The 22363-nt window shown below is 50.2% G+C and overlaps 8 protein-coding genes across 8 annotated transcripts; 3 read left to right on the forward strand and 5 right to left on the reverse strand.

Moving 5' to 3' along the window:
* Positions 1-565: 565 nt before the first annotated feature.
* On the forward strand, positions 566-2931 carry BDW70DRAFT_170874 (uncharacterized protein; the record flags this gene model as incomplete). Its single annotated transcript, XM_073743051.1, has 7 exons — positions 566-1028; positions 1081-1194; positions 1243-1299; positions 1389-1478; positions 1568-1571; positions 1659-1812; positions 1862-2931. 7 exons carry the CDS (start codon positions 566-568, stop codon positions 2486-2488), a joined length of 1509 nt encoding a protein of 502 aa, XP_073592741.1. The 3' UTR covers positions 2489-2931.
* On the reverse strand, positions 2905-4172 carry BDW70DRAFT_104097 (H(+)-transporting V1 sector ATPase subunit E). The gene is made up of 3 exons (XM_073734359.1): positions 4116-4172; positions 3531-4042; positions 2905-3478 (listed from the first exon to the last, which is right to left on the reverse strand). The coding sequence occupies exons 1-3, from the start codon at positions 4146-4148 to the stop codon at positions 3328-3330; spliced, it is 696 nt and encodes a 231-aa protein (XP_073592742.1). The 5' UTR covers positions 4149-4172; the 3' UTR covers positions 2905-3327.
* Positions 4173-4686: 514 nt separating this feature from the next.
* Positions 4687-6724, forward strand: BDW70DRAFT_152875 (DUF803 domain protein; the record flags this gene model as incomplete). The annotated part of the gene is made up of 3 exons (XM_073739526.1): positions 4687-4728; positions 4796-4933; positions 5129-6724. 3 exons carry the CDS (start codon positions 4687-4689, stop codon positions 6722-6724), a joined length of 1776 nt encoding a protein of 591 aa, XP_073592743.1.
* Positions 6725-7783: 1059 nt separating this feature from the next.
* BDW70DRAFT_104106 (MADS-box domain-containing protein) lies at positions 7784-8890 on the reverse strand. The gene is made up of 3 exons (XM_073734360.1): positions 8472-8890; positions 8173-8307; positions 7784-8112 (listed from the first exon to the last, which is right to left on the reverse strand). Exons 1-3 carry the CDS (start codon positions 8715-8717, stop codon positions 7819-7821), a joined length of 675 nt encoding a protein of 224 aa, XP_073592744.1. The 5' UTR covers positions 8718-8890; the 3' UTR covers positions 7784-7818.
* Positions 8891-10857: 1967 nt separating this feature from the next.
* Positions 10858-12866, reverse strand: gfsA (glycosyltransferase family 31 protein). The gene has a single exon (XM_073734361.1). The coding sequence runs from the start codon at positions 12511-12513 to the stop codon at positions 10915-10917; it is 1599 nt and encodes a 532-aa protein (XP_073592745.1). The 5' UTR covers positions 12514-12866; the 3' UTR covers positions 10858-10914.
* A 3126-nt stretch (positions 12867-15992) lies between these two features.
* Positions 15993-18565, reverse strand: BDW70DRAFT_142515 (putative Rab geranylgeranyl transferase escort protein). The gene is made up of 4 exons (XM_073737938.1): positions 18329-18565; positions 18159-18277; positions 17096-18097; positions 15993-16913 (listed from the first exon to the last, which is right to left on the reverse strand). The coding sequence occupies exons 1-4, from the start codon at positions 18400-18402 to the stop codon at positions 16573-16575; spliced, it is 1536 nt and encodes a 511-aa protein (XP_073592746.1). The 5' UTR covers positions 18403-18565; the 3' UTR covers positions 15993-16572.
* Positions 18566-19403: 838 nt separating this feature from the next.
* Positions 19404-20010, reverse strand: cyp1 (putative peptidyl prolyl cis-trans isomerase (CypC); the record flags this gene model as incomplete). Its single annotated transcript, XM_073739527.1, has 3 exons — positions 19404-19817; positions 19887-19928; positions 19978-20010. 3 exons carry the CDS (start codon positions 20008-20010, stop codon positions 19404-19406), a joined length of 489 nt encoding a protein of 162 aa, XP_073592747.1.
* On the forward strand, positions 19946-22361 carry BDW70DRAFT_104273 (aspartic endopeptidase). The gene has a single exon (XM_073734362.1). It carries the CDS (start codon positions 20293-20295, stop codon positions 22189-22191), a length of 1899 nt encoding a protein of 632 aa, XP_073592748.1. The 5' UTR covers positions 19946-20292; the 3' UTR covers positions 22192-22361.
* Positions 22362-22363: the final 2 nt, after the last annotated feature.

Below are 22363 nucleotides of genomic sequence, written 5' to 3' on the forward strand. Positions count from 1 at the left end.
GCAGTGACACTCATAAAGAGAACTAAATATCACGTGATTTCGTGAATCGTTAACGCGCTCAGCGTGAATGTCAAACACCAAAAGATCAAGCTTGAGTGTCTGGACTGCTTGCTCTACACTACACGGCATGTCCCCGCCACGGAGAATTACTAGTTATTTCAAGCGCCCGAAGTTTGCCTCGGTTTCTGAAGACACTCAACATGGGTCTCCGGCAGAAAACCCCGCGCCGCAGCCCTCACCTCCCACTGAACTCTCATCAGAGCCGTTACCGTCTGATATTACGACTCCGGATACCCCGAATGGCCCTTCAGCGCAGTTGAATCAATCGCTTCTACACTTTGCGGAAATTGAGGATGATTTCGCACCGCAGTCGAGCCTGCAAAGTGACCCAGCAGGTCCAGTCGACAACGACTCGGCGCCGCAATTGAGCTTCCAGAGTTCCCGGACAGGAACACCGTTCAGCTCGTCTCAGCGTATTATGAAGAATGGGAAGGTGATTGTGACAAATTCCGATGACGAGTCCGACTCGGTAGGGTCTCTTGAGTCCCCCGACGACATTTTGTCGATGTTCCTCACTCCGACGACTCCGAAACCCCATACTGGCGAAGGTAAGACAGAGAATTCGCGCGATCGATTGGCACTGAAGCCTAAGAGTGTTCCATTGTGGAAATCTGCTCCTCCAAAATACAAGAATTCACTGGATGCTCTCGTTATACAAGCAGTTGATGACAACGAGACCGAGGCTGGGATCGCGAGATTAAAGGCTTCACTCGCGGAAGAATCCTCCCGGAAGGATGACCCAGTCAGCGCGACTGATTTGAATGAAAATGTCCTTGCGTCTGCAATAAAAAGTGATGGTGTCGAAGATAGTATAGGGTTCCAGCGTATTATAGATGCTGTGCGACGGACGGAAGCTTTGGACCTGAGGAAATCCTGGTCTTTTTTTGACGCCGGAGCGGAGCCGCCTCGCGCTCGAGAATTTCCTCGCGAGAGTATTCGCCCTGGAACTTACCTGGCTGTTCTCCGAGGTTGGTAGTCTGAGACTCACGATGTCTTGTCAATAGTACTGACACGCCTTAGATACTGACCCTAACTCTCCGGAGCGAGAGCGAGCCTTCCATTCTGGAATCGTTGACTTTGCAATATCGAAGGGACTCTTGCCTGACGAAGTACTCCGATGGATTTTCTACTCAAGTTGGTTTTCATGCTACCTTCGAAATGGCGCTTACTCACATCATCTAGTACCTTCAGAGTCACGAGATAATTTGAGACATGCTTATTGCAGAGCATTGAAGGTTTGTTGGTCTACACACTTGATGACAGCTGTCAGGAACTGAAAACTCCCTAGCGTACGTCGGCGCGACGTATGAAAGCCCTCATAAGGCCAGGCGACATAGATACACTTTTCTGGCATATGAACGCGAAGCCAGCCGCTCTGGCTCTTACTAACCCTGTTGTGCCCAATGCTCATTTTCAAGGTAGGCTGGGCGCGCGGATAGTGGACTTTGTTTTTAAATAATGTTATCTTTAGGCAAAATCCCCGAATCGCGACCTCAACTTTACGCAGCCTTGTTATCAGTACTTGACCTCTTTCGCCAAGCTGCAACACTGTTAGTCATACTATGCGATGCAGCAGAATCTCGCTGACAATCTATTAGTTTTGCTGACGATACCCGAAATCGCATTCTGGACTATATTCTTCGTCTCCCACTCGATAATTCCTTGACTCAAGATTTCACGATCTGCTCTGCGATAGAAAGAACAATAACTGCCGTGCTCGACGCTACTACCGATGAGCATGCTGATGAACTGGTAACTCACTCCCAGACTCTCGAGGGTGCATTTCACTAACAACGGATAGGCGACTAATATCTGCACCACTGTTCATTCCACCTTGAAAGACGCAGAGCTACAGAGTCGACTTTTGGAGCACATTGCGCCGGTGAATGACTGGATCGCGGCGTTAAGACGTCGTCTTGCATACACTTTTTTAACAGACGAACCGTCGGCCGATGCCGGGTGCCAGGGCGGAAAGGCAGAAGTCAGCCGAATATGCAGTATTCTCAAGCAACCACAGTACAACGTCAAGCGCTACAAGAAGGGCCAACCTGAGTATGACTACGGCAAGCTTACTGCCATTACCACTTTTCTGGACATCATAATCGATTCTGGATGGTCTGAGACGCGGTTCGCCGATGAAGGCGCAGAAGACGAGTTCAATCACGAGATCGACGCGCTTGCTGACCAAGTCAAGAGGATCTTCACCGCGATTCAAGATTCAGGTGCGTCCCATATGAAACGGACTTTGGCGAAGGAAGCCCTGGAGGCTCTTCACTATCGCATCCTTTATTGTGTCCGGACAAAACCACGCCCCAAGAATGTTCTGTTTGGGAAGTACGAACCGGAGCAGCAAAGACATCCTAGCATTCTTAAATATTACAAGAAGGAAAAGAAGGTGACTATTCTCAGCGATAAGCCCAATGCCTAGACAGTCAAGGCAGTGAATTGGTGTTCTCACTTTTAACGCTTCGCGAAGTACTCGTCAATACTTCCCTAAACCACGGGTCATCAGGCCTGGGACTTAACTAGACATGCCAGGCGCATTAACTCAATCGCAGCCCTCGATAATGGCTCTTGCTCTCCGTTGCGGGGAATGGCCAAATTGATGCATGGGGCAGGGCTTCCCGATCAATGAATCCAGTCCAGACACTCTACATACTTGACCCGTCACTTGTGGTTTGATTCTGACCTTACTTTCGAGGCAAATACAACTAATCGAAGCAGACTGCCTGGAGCAAGCTGCCCGATTATATCAAATCATTGTTACAACAATGTTACAACAATCGTCTCCGATTAGCCTCTGACTAGACTCAAATGTTTACCCGAGCGCATATCATACATTGATTACACCCGGACCAGAACCCGGACCAGAAGTCAACTAGGTTCTTAGTGACCTATTAAACGTACACCGGTCCTCAGAGCATAATGCATCACTTCCAGTGTTTCTATTTTTCAGGTTCCTTCAAGCCAACACTGTAGGCCACGTCTGACTTTTAGGAAGTGAACAAGCTGAGTTAATCCCGTCTTACGGTAGGAATCGATAGAAAGATGTACATGTGCATGTATCCATCATAGCATCCCATAGTAAAAAGCCATGGAAAGGCTCCGTAGGAGGTTTTACGAACAAGCACCGCCGTAATCGAAGTACGCTAATTTCCCAGGGAATCATTGAGGAAACCACGAGAAACGGAAAATTTACATAGACCCACAATCGAAACTGAATAGGCACGCTGGTTTATAATTCAAGGGGACGGCATTGACATGGTTCTAGTCGTGGAAGCGCCGGTTGGCGTTCTTTCCAAAAAGTGTCTCCCTCACAACAGGGAGAGCATCGATCTCGAGAAGCCGCAGTCGTTCCTCAAAGGTGTTGTTGATTTCGATCTTGCCACCTCCACCGGTGACGACAACACCGCCAGCGCTGGGGAAAGTAAATTAGTACGTATAGGTATCTGTTGGGGGACGAGGCGTACTTGTCATCTGGCAGTGGCTCCTCCTCGTCCAAGTTGATCTTGACTTCTTTGCCAACCGCAACCTTAAAATCCTTCTCCGCTTCCCCAATAGCTTTCTTTACAGCATCCTTATCCTTCTGCCTCGCACGGACATCCACGGTCGGCTCGTTCAGAGCATAGGCACCCTCCAAAATCAGTGCTTTAAGCACCTCCTGGTACTTCTTGGCATCTTTGGCGGCGATGCCGGAAATCTGACCACGGGCTTCCTGGAAGAGATCGTCCAGAAGCTCCTGGCGAGCGGAAAGGACACGGAGGCGAGTGCGGTTGGCGAGGGTAGAACGCGTAATCTGTTGGGACATAGCGGCCTGCTTGAACTTCTTCTCATACTGGGTGTCAATTGCAGCAGTCTCCTGTCGGACGAGCTTGGATTTCTCAATGGCGAACTCCTCATCGGCCTTCAGTTGAATCTCGCGAGCTTTCTCGAGAGCTTCTTGCCGGATGAAAGCAGTCATCTTGCGGAGCTCGCCCGCCACCTAGCCATTGAGAGTGCGTGAGCTTGAGCTTCATTTGAAAACACCTTGCCTTATTCGAGGAACAGCGTCGTACCTGATCGTCGGAAAGAGCATGGCTTTGCGACATCTTGCCTAATGTTATAGACCGCGGCTACAGCTGGCGACTGTTAAGAGAGGATGGCGTAGGGGACGTGTGCGCGGGTCAAGCTCGGTCTGGAGTGAGGTTGGACAGGTTAGCGCTGGATTCTGCATCACGGGCGTGGACCAAGCATGTGGTGAGGTCAGAAGGGGCTTGGATGAGGAGTATAGTCACCTAGTCAGTTCTATCGCAGTATTCTCACAGGTTGTGAGAGCCAAAAGAGTCCAGATGTGGAGAGGGAGGTCGGCGTGCAGTCGGGTACGGATGCCATAGCTTAGTCGGTTTGGATGACTTGGCGGGTTGAACTCCAGGCTTCCCGCAGCCATGAGATCACTGCGTCCCACCTCCCCTGGCTCTGTCGCTCTCTACACATTTCCTCCTTTCTCTTTACGACGCTGAGACTCTACGACATAACCGTGAATATGGAATATTATTTTCGATATTCCTTTTCTCATCCTATCTAATGTCCTGCGGTGCCCGAGTCTAGTCTCCCCACACTGCCACCGATGCATGAGGTTGTTCCGTGATGGGCAATCTTGGTGACCTGTCGCCCCAGGGGAGTGTCGCGGTAGGCCCTTCTTTCGAATGTGGACTCCCTATACTCGGGCAACGGCTAACGCGGAATTGCATTCCAGATCGGGGTTCTTGTTGGGTTGATCTCAACTACCCTGCAAGCGATCGGACTGACTCTCCAGCGCAAGTCGCATCTTCTTGAAGATGAGAAGCATCCCTACGAGCTGCGAAGGCCCCCCTACAAGCGGCGCAGATGGCAGGTAAATTAGTGGACGCGATCTTATGGCAATTACACCTCGCTGATGGCCGCAGCTGGGAATGCTGATGTTTGTTGTGTCAAACATTGTTGGAAGTACAATCCAGATCACGACGCTTCCTCTACCTGTGCTGTCGACGCTTCAAGCAGTTAGTGACCCCAACACCTGCTGCTTTGTCGAGACTAATTCATTCTATAGTCGGGACTCGTTTTCAATACCGTCTTCGCTACGCTGATTCTTGGGGAATCTTTCACTCGATATTCATTGATTGGTACAGTCTTGGTATGCGGCGGCGCGGTCCTCATAGCCGTCTTTGGGGCTATCGGAGAGCCGGCGCATACCCTTGACCAGCTCCTTGAACTGCTTCGCGGTCGGAATTTCATTCTCTGGGTCGTCGGAACGGTCGTGCTATCACTAGTGATCTTCGCCGGATCGAAGCTCCTAAAGGTCGTCTCTTCTCGCTCAAAGCACATACCGCTCCGAAGCTCATACGCATCACGGCTAAACTTGACGCACAACCGTATCCGACTTATACGTGGACTGTGTTACGGGATGATAAGCGGCATCCTCTCCGCGCATTCACTCCTCCTAGCCAAGTCAGCCGTGGAGCTACTAGTCCGGACAATTGTGGACCGCCATAATCAGTTCAACCGATGGCAGTCATGGGCTATTCTACTTTCAATGGTTGGCCTGGCTCTGCTGCAATTGTACTACCTGCATCGGGGTTTGAAGCTTTGCAGCACTAGCATTCTCTACCCGTTTGTCTTCTGCATATACAACATCATCGCTATCTTGGACGGTTTAATATACTTCCGCCAAATGTCGCGACTCTCAAGCCTACATGCCGGCCTTGTCGCACTCGGTACAATCGTCCTCCTGGGAGGTGTCCTCTGTCTATCCTGGAGATTAGAGGACATTGACAGCCATGCACCCATGACAGTTGCCGGCCCGTCCCAAGCTGCCATAGGACCCGGAATGGCCGCCATCGACGAGGACGTAGAGGCTCAGCTCAGGCTCGAATTAGAAGACCAAGAAGACCAAGTCGGCGAACGAGAGCCCTTACTCCGTTCGCGCCCGGCCAACCATCCACTCCAAGAATCAGCGCGCCAGCGAGCTCCCAGTCTTCCGCTCTATGCGACAATAACCAAGCACAAACGGACCTCCTCTTCAAACATGGACCCAGCTTCTATCTGGGCTGAACTAGAAGACTCTGATATCGACGCTGAGACACCCCCGGCAGGCGCGCGCTCCTCTTTCTCCACCCGCTTCTCAGTCAACCCCATTCAGACTCGTCCGCGCAGCAGAAGCGGAGCTCCCCTCCGCACCTCATCAGGCCCAGGTTGGAGCATTGGGCTAGGCCTTAGGCCCCGCCGATTCCAGCAAGACGGCAACAGATCGCAACAGCGACGAACATCTCTTTCGGGTTCAGGTCCGGAGCGACGCCTCTTACTCCCAAAACGAGCTCAAACTACACTCGATAGGTACGGTACAATCTCGTCTATCACCTCAGCGCCGGCATCAAGCGGTAACTCCCATCGGGAATCGACGTCGCCTAGTTCAGGGCCAATAGGGACAACAGGCCGTCTCCTTTCCGGCTCAAGGAACGCCCTTGGGACCTGGAGGACAGGTCTCCAGTACTTGGCCCGTTTGACGGGGACGGGGACGGGGACGGGGACGGGAAATAGTCGGGGAGGGGAAGATAGACGAAGCGCTATGGGACGAGGCCAGCTTGACCCAGAAACTAACCCTTCCACTACTAGCAGGTATAATAATACCATGGAGTCAGAGCAATAGCGTGATACCTGCCTGCCTTGGGCGAGTATATCCTCTTGTGAATTTGATATGGACACGCGAAACGAGAAAGGGACAAGAGATGTACAGAACGCCCATGCAACGATCCACAAGTCGTTGCCTTTTGAATTCCCTTGGTTTTACACCGATGCCTGTTTACAATATACCCACTCGATTTATCTGGCATACTCAAATACGAGTATAGGACATCCAATTTCTCAGTTCCATTTAAACTCTAGAAAGATGAAATGTGATTCTTTTAAGAGGTTAACGAAAGTCCAATTTTCTCCATACCAAACATGACATTGCAGGCATGAGAAGGCCATCTACTCTCCAAAAAATCTTGTCTCCTGCTTCCTGAGCTATTATCTCATTTGCTCGCAAGCCAATGTTGCGTTGAGGTAGACGATCATCTCGGGAATTGCTTAATCACTCATCGCACAGGGGGATTGAATAGTATAGAGAACAAATGAGTTGGGAAATAACAGATAAACCGCAGATTATTGACTCAAACAAATAACCACATTCGCCAGTAAGTAGATGAAGATGAATAGAAATAATAGGCACCAGAAACACCGCATCTTCCCCATCGTCTAGGAAATGATTATGAGGCGATCGTCGACATGATCGAACAACGATGTCGAAATCCAGGTCAAGGTTGCTCAAGGCCTACATCAACCAACCACTAACCCGGACATCAATGTTCCTTTCTCTAATTTCTTTTTCTGCATTTTTTTGGCCATTTTCTCGGGGAAAGAGGAGAGGGAAAGCGACGTCATTAAAGCGGATAGATAGATAGCAGGGTAAAACGAGATATTGCCACATCGATGTCGAGTATCCGGTGTCCTGCAACATTCAGAACCCAAAGGCACAAGATATACACAGGTTGTGGGAGAAGGTTCTTGTCTTGCGCGGAAAAGTGGTATACAATCAAGACCGGATTTTGGTGGAACAATCGTTTGGAACGGATTCGCTGGGTATCAAGAGAAGGCCGAGAGAGTATGCACAGTTGCGCGAAAAGAAGCTAGGTGCTTGCGGAGCAACAACTTGAGCTCCTTTGTTCTTCTGGGCGACTATGCAGGCGCCGAAGCGCGAGTTTAAGCAGTGGGTTGGTGCTGGGTCGGCATCCGATTGCCTACGGGCATTCCAGGGTACTGTCCGCCAGCCTGCTGCTGCTGTTGCTGCTGCTGTTGTTGAAGATTCTGATAGTAGGCCATTTGCTGCTGTTGTTCGCTTGTCATGTAGGCGGGGTGCATGCCACCAGGCCGAGGGATGTTCGCCTGCTGGGCACTAACATTGCTGTGGTTCACATCCTCCGGAGTCTCGGCAGGAACCTCGGGGGCGTCGACACCATTCTCGTTGGTAGCGGGATCAGGAGCATTAAGGCAGGCCTATAGGTTCAGAGGCCGTATTAGTCTCGTGTGAAATCAGTCGGCTTGGACGAGACATACCTGGATGAGGTTCTTTCCTTCGGGCTTCGTGACCAAGGGCTGCAGCTTGGGGGTTGTGAAGGTGTAGACAAGGCCAGTCTCGGACACGACTAGAAGGAGCACTTGAGTGCCTGTGAGGACAGAGAGCTCGTATGCCTGTTACGCGACCGCATTGAATCGTAAGTCGACGACCATCCATGATTAATTTTGGTAAAAGAGAAAATAACACGACAAGGTAATTGAAAAAGAAATCAACGATTCGCAGTGCGCGTGGTGCAGAGAGAAAAGGGCGTCTTTGAGTCTGACGCGGAGGTACGCACCTTCTTCATGATACCCGCCTTCCGCTTGGAGAAGGTAATGTGGCGACGCGACTTATCTTGGATGAACTTGATCTCAATCTTTCTGCGCTCGCGACCGGTCTTGTCCTCATCATCATCGTCGTCGTCGGCGCTCATGCGGTTGCGCTTGGTACCGCGGTTGTCCGTGGCGCCGTTACCGGCGGCCTGCTGCAAGTCGTCCTGGGTGGGCGAAGGGTTCTCCTCACCAACGGCGGTGATGTCGGCCATGATGGAAATAGAAACGAAGAGGCGACGAGCAGAATTGTATCGATTGAGTGGATGAGCAGTTAAGGGAAGGATCCGGGGGACTTGAGGACGAATGCCCAAAGAGGAATGATGCTTCTGAGGGGAAGGGAAGATGACCAAATCGAGTAACGCGTTTGGGCTTCGCAGGGTTTGGGTTCAGGACGAGAGAAAGAGGGAAACGGGGAGGAGCTGGGAAGTAGTTCGAAAAGGATAAGTGTCGGTGCAGTTGGGAAGGCGGTGTCTCACGTGCGCTTACGGTATGGTACGCCCCACAGTTCCAGTCAACTCCTCATACTCTCCGCTTGGAAGACAGTCATCTAGAACTCACCTTTCATCTAAAGGAGCAGAAGCTATAAATTACTATGTTATATCGCCTTTACTGGCCTTACTGAGCATTTACACATTCTTTCTGAAGCTGTCAAGGACAAAAGCGAGATAGACGACTGGCATCGGCCGGGACTAAGTTTGTCCAGACCATTCAGCGCTCTTGGCAAGCTTTATCATTGGCTGACTCTAGAAAGTCACTCTCCGCTAATACCACGTAATATTACCGGTAGTACTCCGTCCCACGAGACCCCCAATTATTCACGCCCACAGTTCAGAGCCCTGAGCGCTGCTGTTTCGAGTAGAAGTCAGTTGTAGATACACCGCTCGAGCTGGAGTTCAAGATAAGAGCTCGGTGACCATGGCAAGCAAAACAGTAAACAATGACTCGTTGGAGACAAGCATACCAACCTCCTCGAGTCCGGTTCCACGACTCGGAATCGCGCATCTCTAGCTCAATTGACGGCCACGAACAGAGGTGATCAGTGGATATCTAGTGCCCAAGGAATGCAGGACTACCATCCGTCCTGGACAACGCATCTCAGTCACGATAGCCGGCCAGAAGTACCTGGCTTCAATCCTCTTACAGAGGGACCGGAGTCTTGCGGCACAGTACTCCGTACTCCGTGATTAGGTTAAGTTGTTGGCCGTAGCCGTTGGCTAGTAGCTGATGAACCGGTGGTACGGACTACTACAGTACGGCGGCATATTGCTACTCTCTTACCATTTCACTGACGCATTACCTGGAACCTCAGTAGACTATTACTTGAAGACAGTCTCTTCGTGTCGACAGTCGACAGTCGGACCCTTGATTGTATCAAATCGATCCCAGCACCATAGGATATAGAAGGCGATAGTCCCGCCAATAATTTCTAGCCATACCAATATCCACCAATAATGCGCTGCAGTATATTTCAGGGCTGCACAGATTCAATGGTATTCTGCACACCGTACATTGGCAGGGGTAACCCTGGGCAGAGTTGTCTATCAGCATTGTTCGATCGCCCGTCGTGCCGACATGGGTTCGAGATATTAGATGAAACGACAACCGTAAACATTTCGGCTTACGGTTGGGGATGCCTGATGAATTCGGTAGTCTCCTGGCTTGCATGGAGTTTGAGCTTAGCCGCAGACACTCATCCTTCTGCGATGCTTGTTGGGAGTCTCTGTATACGAGTAAAGTTTTGGAATATCACCCTACGCTCCAGGACAGCTATATCTTAAGAGACCGATATACCTACCCCAGCGACATCATGATTTCCACTGTGATCCATTTAGAGATCTGTGCGCGATTAAGTACCGACGGCGCCAGCGGCATGTCTTCAACAATAAAAGTGAAACGCATGGCTGAAACATTCGACTCTTGCTTACTCAAAGACAAGAAGGTGAATAATTTGTTATCATATTAGATATAATAGCAGCGGTATCCTGACTGCAGTAAGATCTAGACTTAACTCATCATATTCTTGGATAATGACATGCGCCAATGACCAAGGAAGCAAAACTCTATTTTTACATGTGCATTGAAAGCAATCTCCCCAGAAAAACGGCAGAGACACAGCAAGGTCGCTCTTATAGCTCGGAACAGCTGAAAAACGATCTCCGACTGCGCCGTCTTATTTCGCCAGAACAACGCCGAGTAATAGCCGATCGAAAATGTGCGTCCAGCTTTGGTAGTGGTTCGAAGAGGCCTTCCATTTCCTGCCACTTCGTAGATCTCGTCCGTCTTCGTTGTAGGTAGAAAAGAAAAGAGGTGTCAAAAAGAGAAAGTGCAATGAAAGTAAATAATGTGCAAGAAGCGAAGGGCCCCGATCCCAAGGTCCGGCCTTGGAATCGCGCAGTAGAGCATGGTTATTTAGTGGATGTTGACCGCAAAATCCCTAACACCAGCACCACCGCCACCCTTAGGACCGAGCCATACGATCTCAATCACACTGTGGCCCTCATCTTCCTCACGCACATACCATTGATGAACATTATCGCCAACCACGAAAGATTCTCGAAGGAGCCACCTGTCCTTTGTAACACCCTCCTGGTCGCGAGGGCGAAGGGGTCCTAGGCGGGCTTCGTAGCCGCGAGGGTCTTCTTCCCAGGTCTTTTCGGCGTGGTCAAAGTTGATGGCATCGTCAGGTGTGTTCTCATCGTAGGTGTACTTGACAAGCGAGTATCCGTTGGTGAAGACCCAGAAGGTTCGGATTGACTTTCCGGTGGCGTTGTTAACGATTTCCTCCTGGTCGAAAACCCAGCGGCGGAGGACAGAGCGGCGGCCAGCCGCAGCAGAAGCAGAGGTCATCTTAACGACGTCCTTGGTATACCAACTGTTCCAGTGGTGGAGAGATTCAATCTTGCGACCGGATTCGTACACACCATCAACCTCGCCCTTCATGTCCATCTGGTACAAAGACGGCCAGAGGGTCAGAGGAGTATCGCCAAATCGCTGAATGCACTGGCCAAGCTTCTGGTCACCGGGCTGCTCACCCCATGACTGGCATTCATCGTAGTAGTAGTCGAGGGTATCGAGCAAAGGCTTGGACACGAACACACCAGCTCCTCCGAAGGCAATGTGGCCGAACGTGTCAACCTGCCAGCTTGCTTCAGAAAGGGCACCAATGTAATGCTTCTTGTTAACGTCGAAAAGGTTCAATTCGTGAGCGATAGTAGGCAAGGAGAGGAAGAAAGTGTCGTCATCAATGAAGCTGACCCACTTGGTTTGGGGACGCTTGGTTCGGATGTGTTCAGAGAACGCCCTGACAAGACCGAAGTAGCGAGCAGTGAACTCGAGAGGAGACTTGATCAAAGTCAAATCGAGACCGCGGTTGCGGAAATATGTCTCCTGCTTTGCGATGTCGTCGTCGGAGTTCGGAACCAGAACGATGATACCAGCTTTGGTGTTTCCATAAGAGTATAGCAGAGAAGGAAGCAAGCGGTCCAAGCGGTCTGCAGAAGTGGCCAACCCAAACAACAGCTTATCCGTCTCGTCGATATCATGATCAGCGGCAACATCCACGTCGATGATCGGTGGGCAAGGCATGGCGTCTTCCTTGTTGGACGGAGAAATGACCATACCACGTTCAAGAACCGTCATGGGGGGAAGGACAGGAACGTTGATCTCCTCGAGGGACTTGAATTCAGTCTTGGGAGGCTGGAAGTTGGGACGGAAGTAGGCGCGGGTGTAGTTCTTGCGAAGCAGCCATTCGTTGAAGGGCAGAGGTGGCATAATGTTCGGATCCGCGTCACATTGTTTCGCAACGGGTGGCGTAGGCTGGAGCTGGATTTGCGGCGCACCAGAGGTCACCCGGTCGACTGGATGTTTGAACCGCATAAGTGCTTCACGATCATAGCGATCGATGCACCAAAAGAAAAGCCCTATTGAGAGCAGGGCAAAAAGTGGGAAAACAGTTTTGAGGCGGATGGTCGGCATTTTGCTCGGAGAATTATATGTGTTTTTCAACATGGAAAAGGCTCAAAATATTAAGTAGTTGAAGGTTAATCCGTAGTCTCAAAGGAACATGGACTGAATAGAAAAGAGTCGGGATCCTTTATCGAAACCAAGAAAAGGAGTATGTCTCCGAAGATTCGAGGACCCGAAAGAGTGAATATGGCGAACGAAGTTCACGGGACAAAATTGTCAACAAAGGACTGGCGGCGTCGAGTTCTGCTGCAGTCACAAGAAGTTATTCCTGTGAAGTCAACAAGACCGCGCGAGACGAAGCAAGAAAAAAATCCAGGGGAAGCGGTAGGTCAGGAGCACAACTGGACGTACGCCCAGGGCGTTTCAGGAAGGTCAAGCTGGGAGAAGAAGAGGACTGGGTGTGTGGAAGCCTCGAGAGTCGGGAGATTATCGAGAGAATAGAAAAGGGAGAGGGGAAGGGAACGAAGAAGCGAGAGAAGTGGAAGGACGATGAGGAGGCAGAGAAAGGCGATCCCAAAGTGGGAAGCGGGAATTGGAACCACGGGGCGGGTACCTGTAGGAGCCAACTAAACCAACTGCCACCGATCTGCAAATTACGTGACGGTATTCTTGAAAGTGGATAGGGTATCAGGTTCAATCAACCCTTCTGTCTTGCAGATGATTACGCTGATAATCTGAGAGAAAGCAACAAACGATCAGACTACTGGAAGTAGTGCAACAGCTTCTGTTTGATATATCCATTTATTTCTAACTTTCTAGCATGGTTGCTAACTGTTTTCGTGCCGATCTTGGACGAAGAATGTCCGAGTCCACAAGCATCCATAGAACATACGGTCTCAGCCCTCCAGGAGATACTGATTTTCTTTCCGCTGGGCCCTGCCATGGCCCATGATCCGCTGCTTCTCTGGCCGTCTTTGGAATGGAGCAGTTTGAACCCTCCGAGAGAGAGACCCTGTGTGATCTACGCGGACGAGTCTGATTCTTCGGCATACGGAATATTCGAGCAAGGTTGAAGCCGAACTCTACGCTGCATCTGACCACCATAATCTGTCCAAAGATTGCTAGCCGCATGTAATGTACAGAGCGTGCACAACACTATATGCTCTCAGGCATCCAGTAATTGTCGAGCACAAAAGTCTCAAGGATAACCCCAGATCAGGGCAGCTGCAACCCCAGACTGAATTCTCCTCGCGCAGGAACTGCAGGACAACGCATGCTTTTGTCACGCATTAGAGCAACAAACAGATATCGCAAAGTTGTTTGAGGTATGCATGCATCTCAGATATGTCATTGTTGAACTTGTTTCAGACTCTTCAAACCGATGATCGTCATGCCCCCAACTGCAAACGGCATGAAAATTACGGCAATCGTACTAGCGCAAGAAGGCGGTGGGGTGAGACCATCGCTATTATTGTCCACGGAATGCTCCAGTGAAGTGGCGGCTTCTTCTATTTTTGTTGTTTGCCATCAACGGAGATGGGGCGGTTAATCTAAAGAGGTCTACGACAGCGTCAGACTCATCCGGATATTCGAGTTCTGCCACCAAAAAATACCGAAACAAAATAACGCAGATGCGAAACTTTGGTGGTGCGACCCTTGAGAGCACGTAAGTTGAAGTTGGATCAGCGCGGTCTTGCGCCGGTTGGGCCAGTCAGCTCGCCGCGATCCCCACGGGCCGCGTGTCCCTGACTGCATGGCGCCTCCTGAAGCTGAGACCCCGTCGACATCAACCCGAAATGCTGCTGACCGAATCTCACCAGCAAGGTTCGATTGCGTCTCTTCTAAGCTTTCCTTGACTGTTGAAGGGGGATTCATGCCCTAAACTCGCACTCCTCACTTACACCCATGCTCAAAAGGAGTCAGTCCTTGAACTGAGGTGAAGTATAGGCTTGTTGGACAGCGGCTTCCGCGCCTCGGCATCAGATGTTGTACACTGTTTTACTTCTCGCCTTTTTGTAAAAAATTTGGATACGACGCTGCTGGTTCTGTTAAGACGGAACTCATAGAGTGCCTGACCAGCCAGGGTTCCAGGCTCCATTTTTATCATCCGGTCAGCGCAGGGGTCAGGCCGTCAGATGGTGGTGCTTGCTCCTGACTCAGATGCCAAATGTCACCCTCCGCGGTCCCCGGCAGTGGGTGCCATAGGATGGCGATCAGCATGGTTCAACTGTCGACGCGCAAGACGTTCGACACCGGCGATCCGATTATGGCCTACAGAGCCACATACGTAACTTCGTATGGATCATGTCCAGAATACTTGCTTGCGCGTGAGGCGTGCCGTTGAATCTTCTCGACGATGGTCATGGAAAAGAAGCAGTGACTTTGATCCCGTGCAGAGCACGCCGTATACTCGTTCTAATGTAAAAGACGTGTCCAGGCAAGCATCTCCCAACTGGGCCAAAAAGGTCACTATGACCAGACCCCATGGCCTGATCTGCCTGGATCACACCTATAAAGCTGGTCCGCCGTTACAACTAATTACTCTGGGTATCCGGACATTATTGCGTACTCTACCCTCCAGGAAATACGATGCGTGATCAGATTTCCACATCAAATTCACCGAGCAAGAGATAATGCCTCTGTTTCAACCTCCAACCTGACGTCTTATTCGTTACCCTAATCTGATTGACGGAAAGGGTCCAAAACTGACGCCAAGGGCGGGCCTTTGTACTTGACCCATCGCTCACACTAGGGAGAACCACAGAAGCTGTCGACATCACCAGCCTCTCACAGCGAGATCGATTTTAATTCCAAGTGAGCATCTCGGCTGTCTCGCGCCCGCATCCGAGCCCAAGACCTCTCATAACTATTGATATCTCTTGAGCCCTAGCCGCTCAACAATCCATTCAGTATCACGTTAATGAGCCAAGCGCGCTATACTACTTGGTTCAGCCTATCAAGTTCTTCAGAATACGCGCCTCATCTTAGAATCGCTTTTCGCAATCCTGGGGATCATCACGCTGCCGGCCACGGCGTAGTGACATCCTTAAACCATAATAGACTACATACACTTACGTATGTAGACACGTACCCTAGAGAGCAACATCTCAAAAAGCGGACTGAAATTCATATCCTGAATCCGTGGGTCCCATCCCAGTTCATGGGCCAACTGAACACCAATTCCAGCCCCAGCCTCCCAGGCCTAGGGGTTCACGGGTCCAGGCTTCTTGGACAAAGCGAAATTGGTTCCAGACTTTGGACATAACAGTCCACTCAACTCCATCGTGAACTTTGCTAATTCGCGCGACAAAGGATGAACATCAGGTAAATATGCTCTGCTTTTTGACGTCGACTCTGGATCAAAGACGTCGAGGTGGTTGGGCTAGGTATGGCGCGATATGTCGCCATCATGGTCCATGATTGGAGATCGGGGAATTTGATAGCAGGCATCTTTTGCAGATTTTGGTGGGGCTTAATGGCTTTACTCCTTTATTCGGCCTCAATGCTAGACTTGTCCTTCGATTTGTCAACGGGGCCGATCAAGTCATGTAACCGAGTTTCGGCATTATTTTAGATCAGTCCGATTCTACGAAATATGTAAATAGATGATGATATTAGGCATTAGGCAGTAGGCAATACAGGACTATTTTTCGCTCCTATGGTAGTTAGAAATCAATGACGTATATTATTATTGAATCTCGGTATTTCGGTCTGATCCGCAACGCTGATCAACATCGAGCGAATGTTATATATTGGAGCCCACTGCCTATAATTCGATTTATACCTGTCACTGGCGTCGAGATTCCAATCCGGCTGACTATATTGAACCTAATGAATTTGGTGGCACATCGTATGCAGGGTCATGCTTGCCATGAAGCCTATGTGTCCTCGCGTCAAGAGGTTATTATCATAATCCGAGCTGTATATACGAAAAGCCGGAATGAAGATCTTCAGGACGCAGTGAAACAAGGTGACTAGACATTCAATCGATGTATCTAGGACCTTGTTTGAGTTGCTACAGTGCTACGTACGGTAATGGAGATTTGGTTTTTGAGATTGGATGGTTCTACTGGCGGTAGGGAAAGAAATGGCTCGTTGACATGGAAGGCTTGTATTTCAGTGGCACTATTATTACTGCCATTCCTCGAACCTAAACCCACATCATTCTTCGTCATCGTAGTCTTCACGCTCCTCGAACTTCATGAAATCATCTGGAGAGGCTTCATCTCCCATTATCACGGACCAAGCATCCTTCACCAAGTCAATCGTAGAATCATCGAATGCAAGGTCTAGGCTAGGCGCAGGAAACCGGATGACATTGTCCAATACGACGTTGGCGGGGCGGGTATCACCCTTAACGGCCCGCCCAAGCTGTGTGTAACGAAGTGACCACAATACCCTCGCATTTGGCCCGGCGCTAGACTTCAGTAGTCTATCTATAGCATCCGCAATCAAGGATTGCCCCTGCACGCCAGCGATACTGACACTGCCGTATAAAACACCTATTGCACAAACATCAGCACGCAATGACGTTGAAAGTAAGGCGAGTCAGGGGTAAAGAGATGTGCCATTATCAGTTCGTAGAATTCTCAACAATGCAAATTCAGGCAATGTAGATAAGTTTTGGGAAAAGTCATCATAAGAAAGGCGAGGTGCGGAGAAAAAAAGGAAGATGGGAACCTACTCTGACCTGCCGGACATTCGGCAGTCTCGCTAGAGTGCACGGATATATAGACCGGCGGCGATTCGTCAGTAAGCCCGAGTGAGGCGGCTGGGAATACTACAACAGCCCCGGCAGGGACTGGGCCACCCTCTGCCGTAACGGGAAACAATTCATCAAGAGGCGATGACACAATCGTGATTGACCGTGAGACTTTGTCACAATCACACAGGGTGTTTGGCGGGGAAGGAAGATCCCAGTCGGAACCGACCACATATGTACTGCTGATGACTTCACCGCTAGATAATCGCAAGCGAATGCGTGAATCGTCTGACTCGCCTGGATTCAAATTCTCGATTCCGGTATTCAGAACGTACACACCACCACCAACAGCAAGGGCACGGCACCCCACCTGCGAAATTTCAGAGCTGCCACCCCATTTCACCAAGACACTCCCGAAACCTGGGCCGAAGACTCCGATGGATGCCAGGTGTCTCTGAATGCGAGGAACAGCATAATGGGCCATAGTGCTCTGAGCAGGCGCCTGCGACAGAGAAAGCGATAGAAGAGGGTTATAGAGCTCAGGCGGGACGTGGAACTTGGCAGTAAGGTATTCTGGAAGAGGCTTGGCTAAATCTTCCTCCTCAAGCATTGAACTCAGTTCACCTGATGCCTCTTGAGTCGCAGCGTTCTGACTCAGGTGACGAAGGAACCTCATGAGAGTTCTCTTGGATTTCATACTTATGAAGTCATCAGCGAAAACATCCTCACGACTGCTTGGGACCCTGTACAGTTCCTTGTCTCCGCCAGTGGCTGATTTATATATCCACCAGCTCCCAACTGCCTGAAATTCAAGCTGCCGGTAGACCTTGGATGACACCAAGATTGGCAACAGTTGGGACCTGGAGTAGATGAGTTGCGGTGACAAGGACAGCGTATAGGCCCTAGAAGGTGATAAATCGGATCCAGACTCAGAAGAGCCCGGAGTAAGCACCGTGGCGTCCTCAAAAGGAAGACAAGCGGTCTCTACCTTGGAGGAACATGAGTCAGCGGGAGGTTCGGAATCACCGGCCAACTGTGTTCCCACCTTTATTTACTTCTGAAGCCCACTCTACAGCTTCCTGCAGACTCAGCGCGGCTTCTGGACCTCCGTAATAAGGATTCTTATCAACATGGAGGACCTTTTTACCTGACCGAGAAAGGGCTCTGCTTATATATTAGCATAAGGAGCAGCTTGCAGTCAGGGAATAAACATACAAAGCTAGGAGTGACTGGGCAACCCCAGTGCCGGAGATGGTCACCTCCCAATGGGTTTCCTCCAGTGACTCCATTGTATTGGCTACTCGTCGAGACCTAGTATCAGGGCCGAGTTTAGTGTAGCTTGCTGCGCAGTGTAGATGGCCCCGCTATCATCACGTAGGCAGGCTTAGTGATTGACGCCTTTTTAGAGTCCTGCAACCCATTTGTGGTGGCTGCTGGTCCGAGGACGAAACGTTGTTGAGCAAAAGCGAGGAGAAAATTGAAGCGCACGAAAGAAACACAAAAGGAGCCGCGAGATCACGTGCTTCCACTAGGCAAGTGGGGAGCGAGCATTGTTGGGCACGAGTAAGAACTGTGAAATTATACATGGAATAGCGAGACCTTATTATCGATGCTAAACTAAGAGCACAGCGGACTATACTGGATTTTCGTTTCTACAGAATCAGACGCTTTTCCTCGAGTAACTGGGCACAATAATTATCGCCGTGTCGCCCTGCGTATAGAGCTCCGGACGCCCTAGCACACATTGGGCTAGACCGACAAGAAGCCGCGCATTATAAGGAACTTCTTTCGCTGCACAAGTTTTTCTTTTCTCCATACCACTCCTGGTGCTCTGCACAGCCAGACTGCACACAAACTCCGTAGCAGTTTGTCTACTTCGCAAATCCTTCACTGGTTCTGCGTTTAGGGAGTGGTAGATAGAATATTGTCACTCTGTATCTGCTGCTCTGGATGGAAACATTTGATGGAAGCGGTTCGTTTGTAGTGACACATCTCTATTGTTATATGATTCTTCAAATGTTAGAACCAAGATTTAGATCCTGTCATACAGCAACCTAGCGGAAACCCTTGTAAATCGGCTACACCTCGCCCCTAAGGTCGGGTTTCTATCCGAACCTCATTCTTTAGGCCTACTCGACGCGGGTGTTGACGCCAGGGCGGCTAGCCTGCGCTTGCTTCTTCTGGTTGTTAACCTATTCGTGGTTCATCTCAGAAGTACAAGGAGTCGGTGCCAGCTGGTCGTGATTCGGGCTTCGAAACGCCGACAGCTGGATAACAATCGTTGGAGGCTTCACTCCTCACTCCCTGCTTCCACCACCTTTGCGCGCAGGATCTTGACTTCATCCAGCGGTCTGTCCTCATTATTCGTTTTCACAAGCCCCATTCGCTGTATGATCCTCATCCCGCTTTTGACGCGTCCGAAGATTGTGTGTTTTCCGTCGAGCCAAGGCGTGGGAGCCAGTGTAATGAAGAATTGACTTCCGTTAGTATTCGGTCCGCTATTTGCCATGCTCAGTATCCCGGCTCCGGTATGCTTTAGGTCTGAGCGAATCTCGTCCTCGAATTTCTCGCCGTAGATGGAGCTCCCTCCTCTCCCAGTGCCAGTAGGGTCACCGGTCTGGACCATGAAGTTCGGTATGATGCGATGGAAGATGACGTTATTATAATAGCCGCGCTGCGCAAGTGTCGCGAAGTTCTTGCACGTCTATGTCCAAAATAAATGTCAGCGGATTTCATATCGAGTGCGAAATGCTGGGTGGGTAACGCAACTGACCTTGGGAGCATGCGAATTGTAAAGCTCTACCGTGAACGAGCCCTGCAACAGATCAGCCATGCAGTCTGGTATTTTTATGAACGGAATTTACCATGCTCGTATCGAATGTTACATCAGTTGCCATAATTAGGGAAATGAGTATGTAGATTGAATACCTATATGCGTGGAGAGGCGGCGCGGCGGTTGAGTTTGAGTTTGAGCTCCGAGGCGGAGCTGGCAGTGGCCTTGGCATCAAATGTTGTTGGACTGGTTTCTTTGAACCATCGACAACATCCATGGACTGAGAAATCTTATCTTCGTCGGCAAATTCAGCACCTCAATTTACCCAGGATAAAAAGATCGCGCGGCTGTCTGTCGCTTTTTAACGCGCTTTGTATCACGACCAGACTGCCAACCTGATATTGATATGGCTGAGGTCAGCCCACTTGCGGAGCTCTTGGGGCAAGCGCTGTATCAGTTCACACTTGTCAAGCCACTATTGCCAACATATGGGCATGTGATTCTATCAGCTCTATTCCCGCTTTACATTGGAGCGCATGCGTCACTTTCAAGGCCAAGTTCCGCTGCCAAACCACCCAAGCACACTGACAACGATGCCATCGAGTCAGAGTATGACGAAGACGAAGAACATTGGAATGATGACCAAAAGATGGAGGGTCTCGCCCCTAGCGATGCTTTGGTGTTTCCTTTGACCGCTGGCGCCACCCTTGGTGGCCTGTACTTGGTGATCAAGTATGCGGGGGCCGACCTATTGAATAAGATACTTGGTTTCTATTTCTCACAAATGGGTATTTTATTTGCCCTGGCATTTGTGAAGGATGCCCTCTCAGTCTCGAGGTCTTTTATCTTTCCGCGTAAGTATTCCCGCGGTGGGCGGACCTGGAAGCCATCACGGTCTGAACGAGTCTTCTCCGTTGTGACTACTTCAGAGCCAGCTGATATACGCCAATCTCCTCTGCCGGGGATTTTTGGTTCGATCCCATTGCCTAACCTGGCTGTGAGAGCGCTTTGGGCCCTTCGTGAGGCTCTGTACTGGCGAGCGAAGCTACGTGTCCACATACACCGTGTGATTCATTTGGAATGCTCACTCAGCGCGCTGGATATCCTGAGTGGCGTATTGGCACTACCGGCGGTGGCCTACTTTACATTCGTCTCGAAGCCATGGTGGCTAACCAACTTCCTTGGATTCTCATTCTGCTATGGTACTCTGCAGTTGATGTCGCCATCCACTTTCGTCACCGGCTCACTCATTCTTGGTTCGCTGTTCTTTTACGATATTTACTTTGTTTACTTCACTCCTTTGATGGTGACTGTTGCAAAGAAACTAGACGTCCCAATCAAACTTTTATTCCCTCGCCCATCTGCCCCTAGCGAGGCTCCTGATACAGTCTCTCTGGCTATGTTGGGGCTTGGTGACATTATCATCCCTGGAATGATGGTTGGTCTTGCTCTTCGATTTGACCTGTACCTATACTACAAGGCAAAAGGCATGATTAAGGCACGATCAGAATATGAAGGGCTGGGATTTGTCAAGCCACTCTATCAACCAGCGACAGGAGGATGGGGTGAGCGTTTCTGGGCACCATCCGCTCGACCTAACGAACCGGAGCTAGTGCCCCCATATCGTGACGCTCGCTCATTCCCCAAGATATATTTCACAGCTAGCATTGTTGGATACACAATCGGCATGGTTGCGACTCTTGCTGTCATGCAAATTTTCGACCACCCACAGCCGGCCCTCTTATACCTTGTTCCTGGGGTTCTAATCTCACTATGGGGCACTGCCTTGGCTAAAGGTCAAGTTCACGAGATGTGGGATTTCTCCGATGCCGAAGGTGATGAAGATCAAGACAGGAGGGACGGCGAAAACGATGAGAAAGACCGCGCACCTTCCTCAGAGAGGAGCAGGAGCCGCGGCCTTTTTGCTCTCATCTTTTCCAGATCAGATGAAGACGAAGGGTCTCACAAGGCTGGCAAGGTATCTGATGGAAAGAATCAACGTCTGCCTTCCTTGGAGAATACCGGTCACAAGAGTGAAGTGGAGAACCTCAAGAACAGCAATGAGAAGACGCAACCAGGTGGCAAGAATGAAGGCTCAAAACACTTGGATCTGTTCTCAATTTCAATCTACATGCCCAGAAAGGCGGGATCGGAGAAGACCCAGCCTGTAGGTCAAGGGGAAGTCGCCGATTCGGCTCACGCTAAGGAGAATTGGTCGTATGTTCCAGTTTCTAAAGAGGATAATGAACCTCCTACCAAAAGGCGGCGGCGGAGTCCGAGGCATGCTACTGCGACATCCGAGTAGGGGTTTTCACTATTGGTGCGGCTTGGATAGGCTAGTAGGGGGAGGCGTTGGTGCTACTTACTGGAGTTTCAGGCTCGCAGATAATGATGGACTGGCCCAAGGGTAAGGAGGGCCGAGTGTGTATACTAAGGATTATTCTAGGAATGGAGCATCTATGAATTTATTGTGAAGT

The sequence above is a fragment of the Aspergillus foveolatus genome (assembly GCF_047715535.1).
Source record: "Aspergillus foveolatus strain CBS 279.81 unplaced genomic scaffold BDW70scaffold_61, whole genome shotgun sequence".
In the NCBI taxonomy this organism is placed as follows: Eukaryota; Fungi; Ascomycota; class Eurotiomycetes; order Eurotiales; family Aspergillaceae; genus Aspergillus; species Aspergillus foveolatus.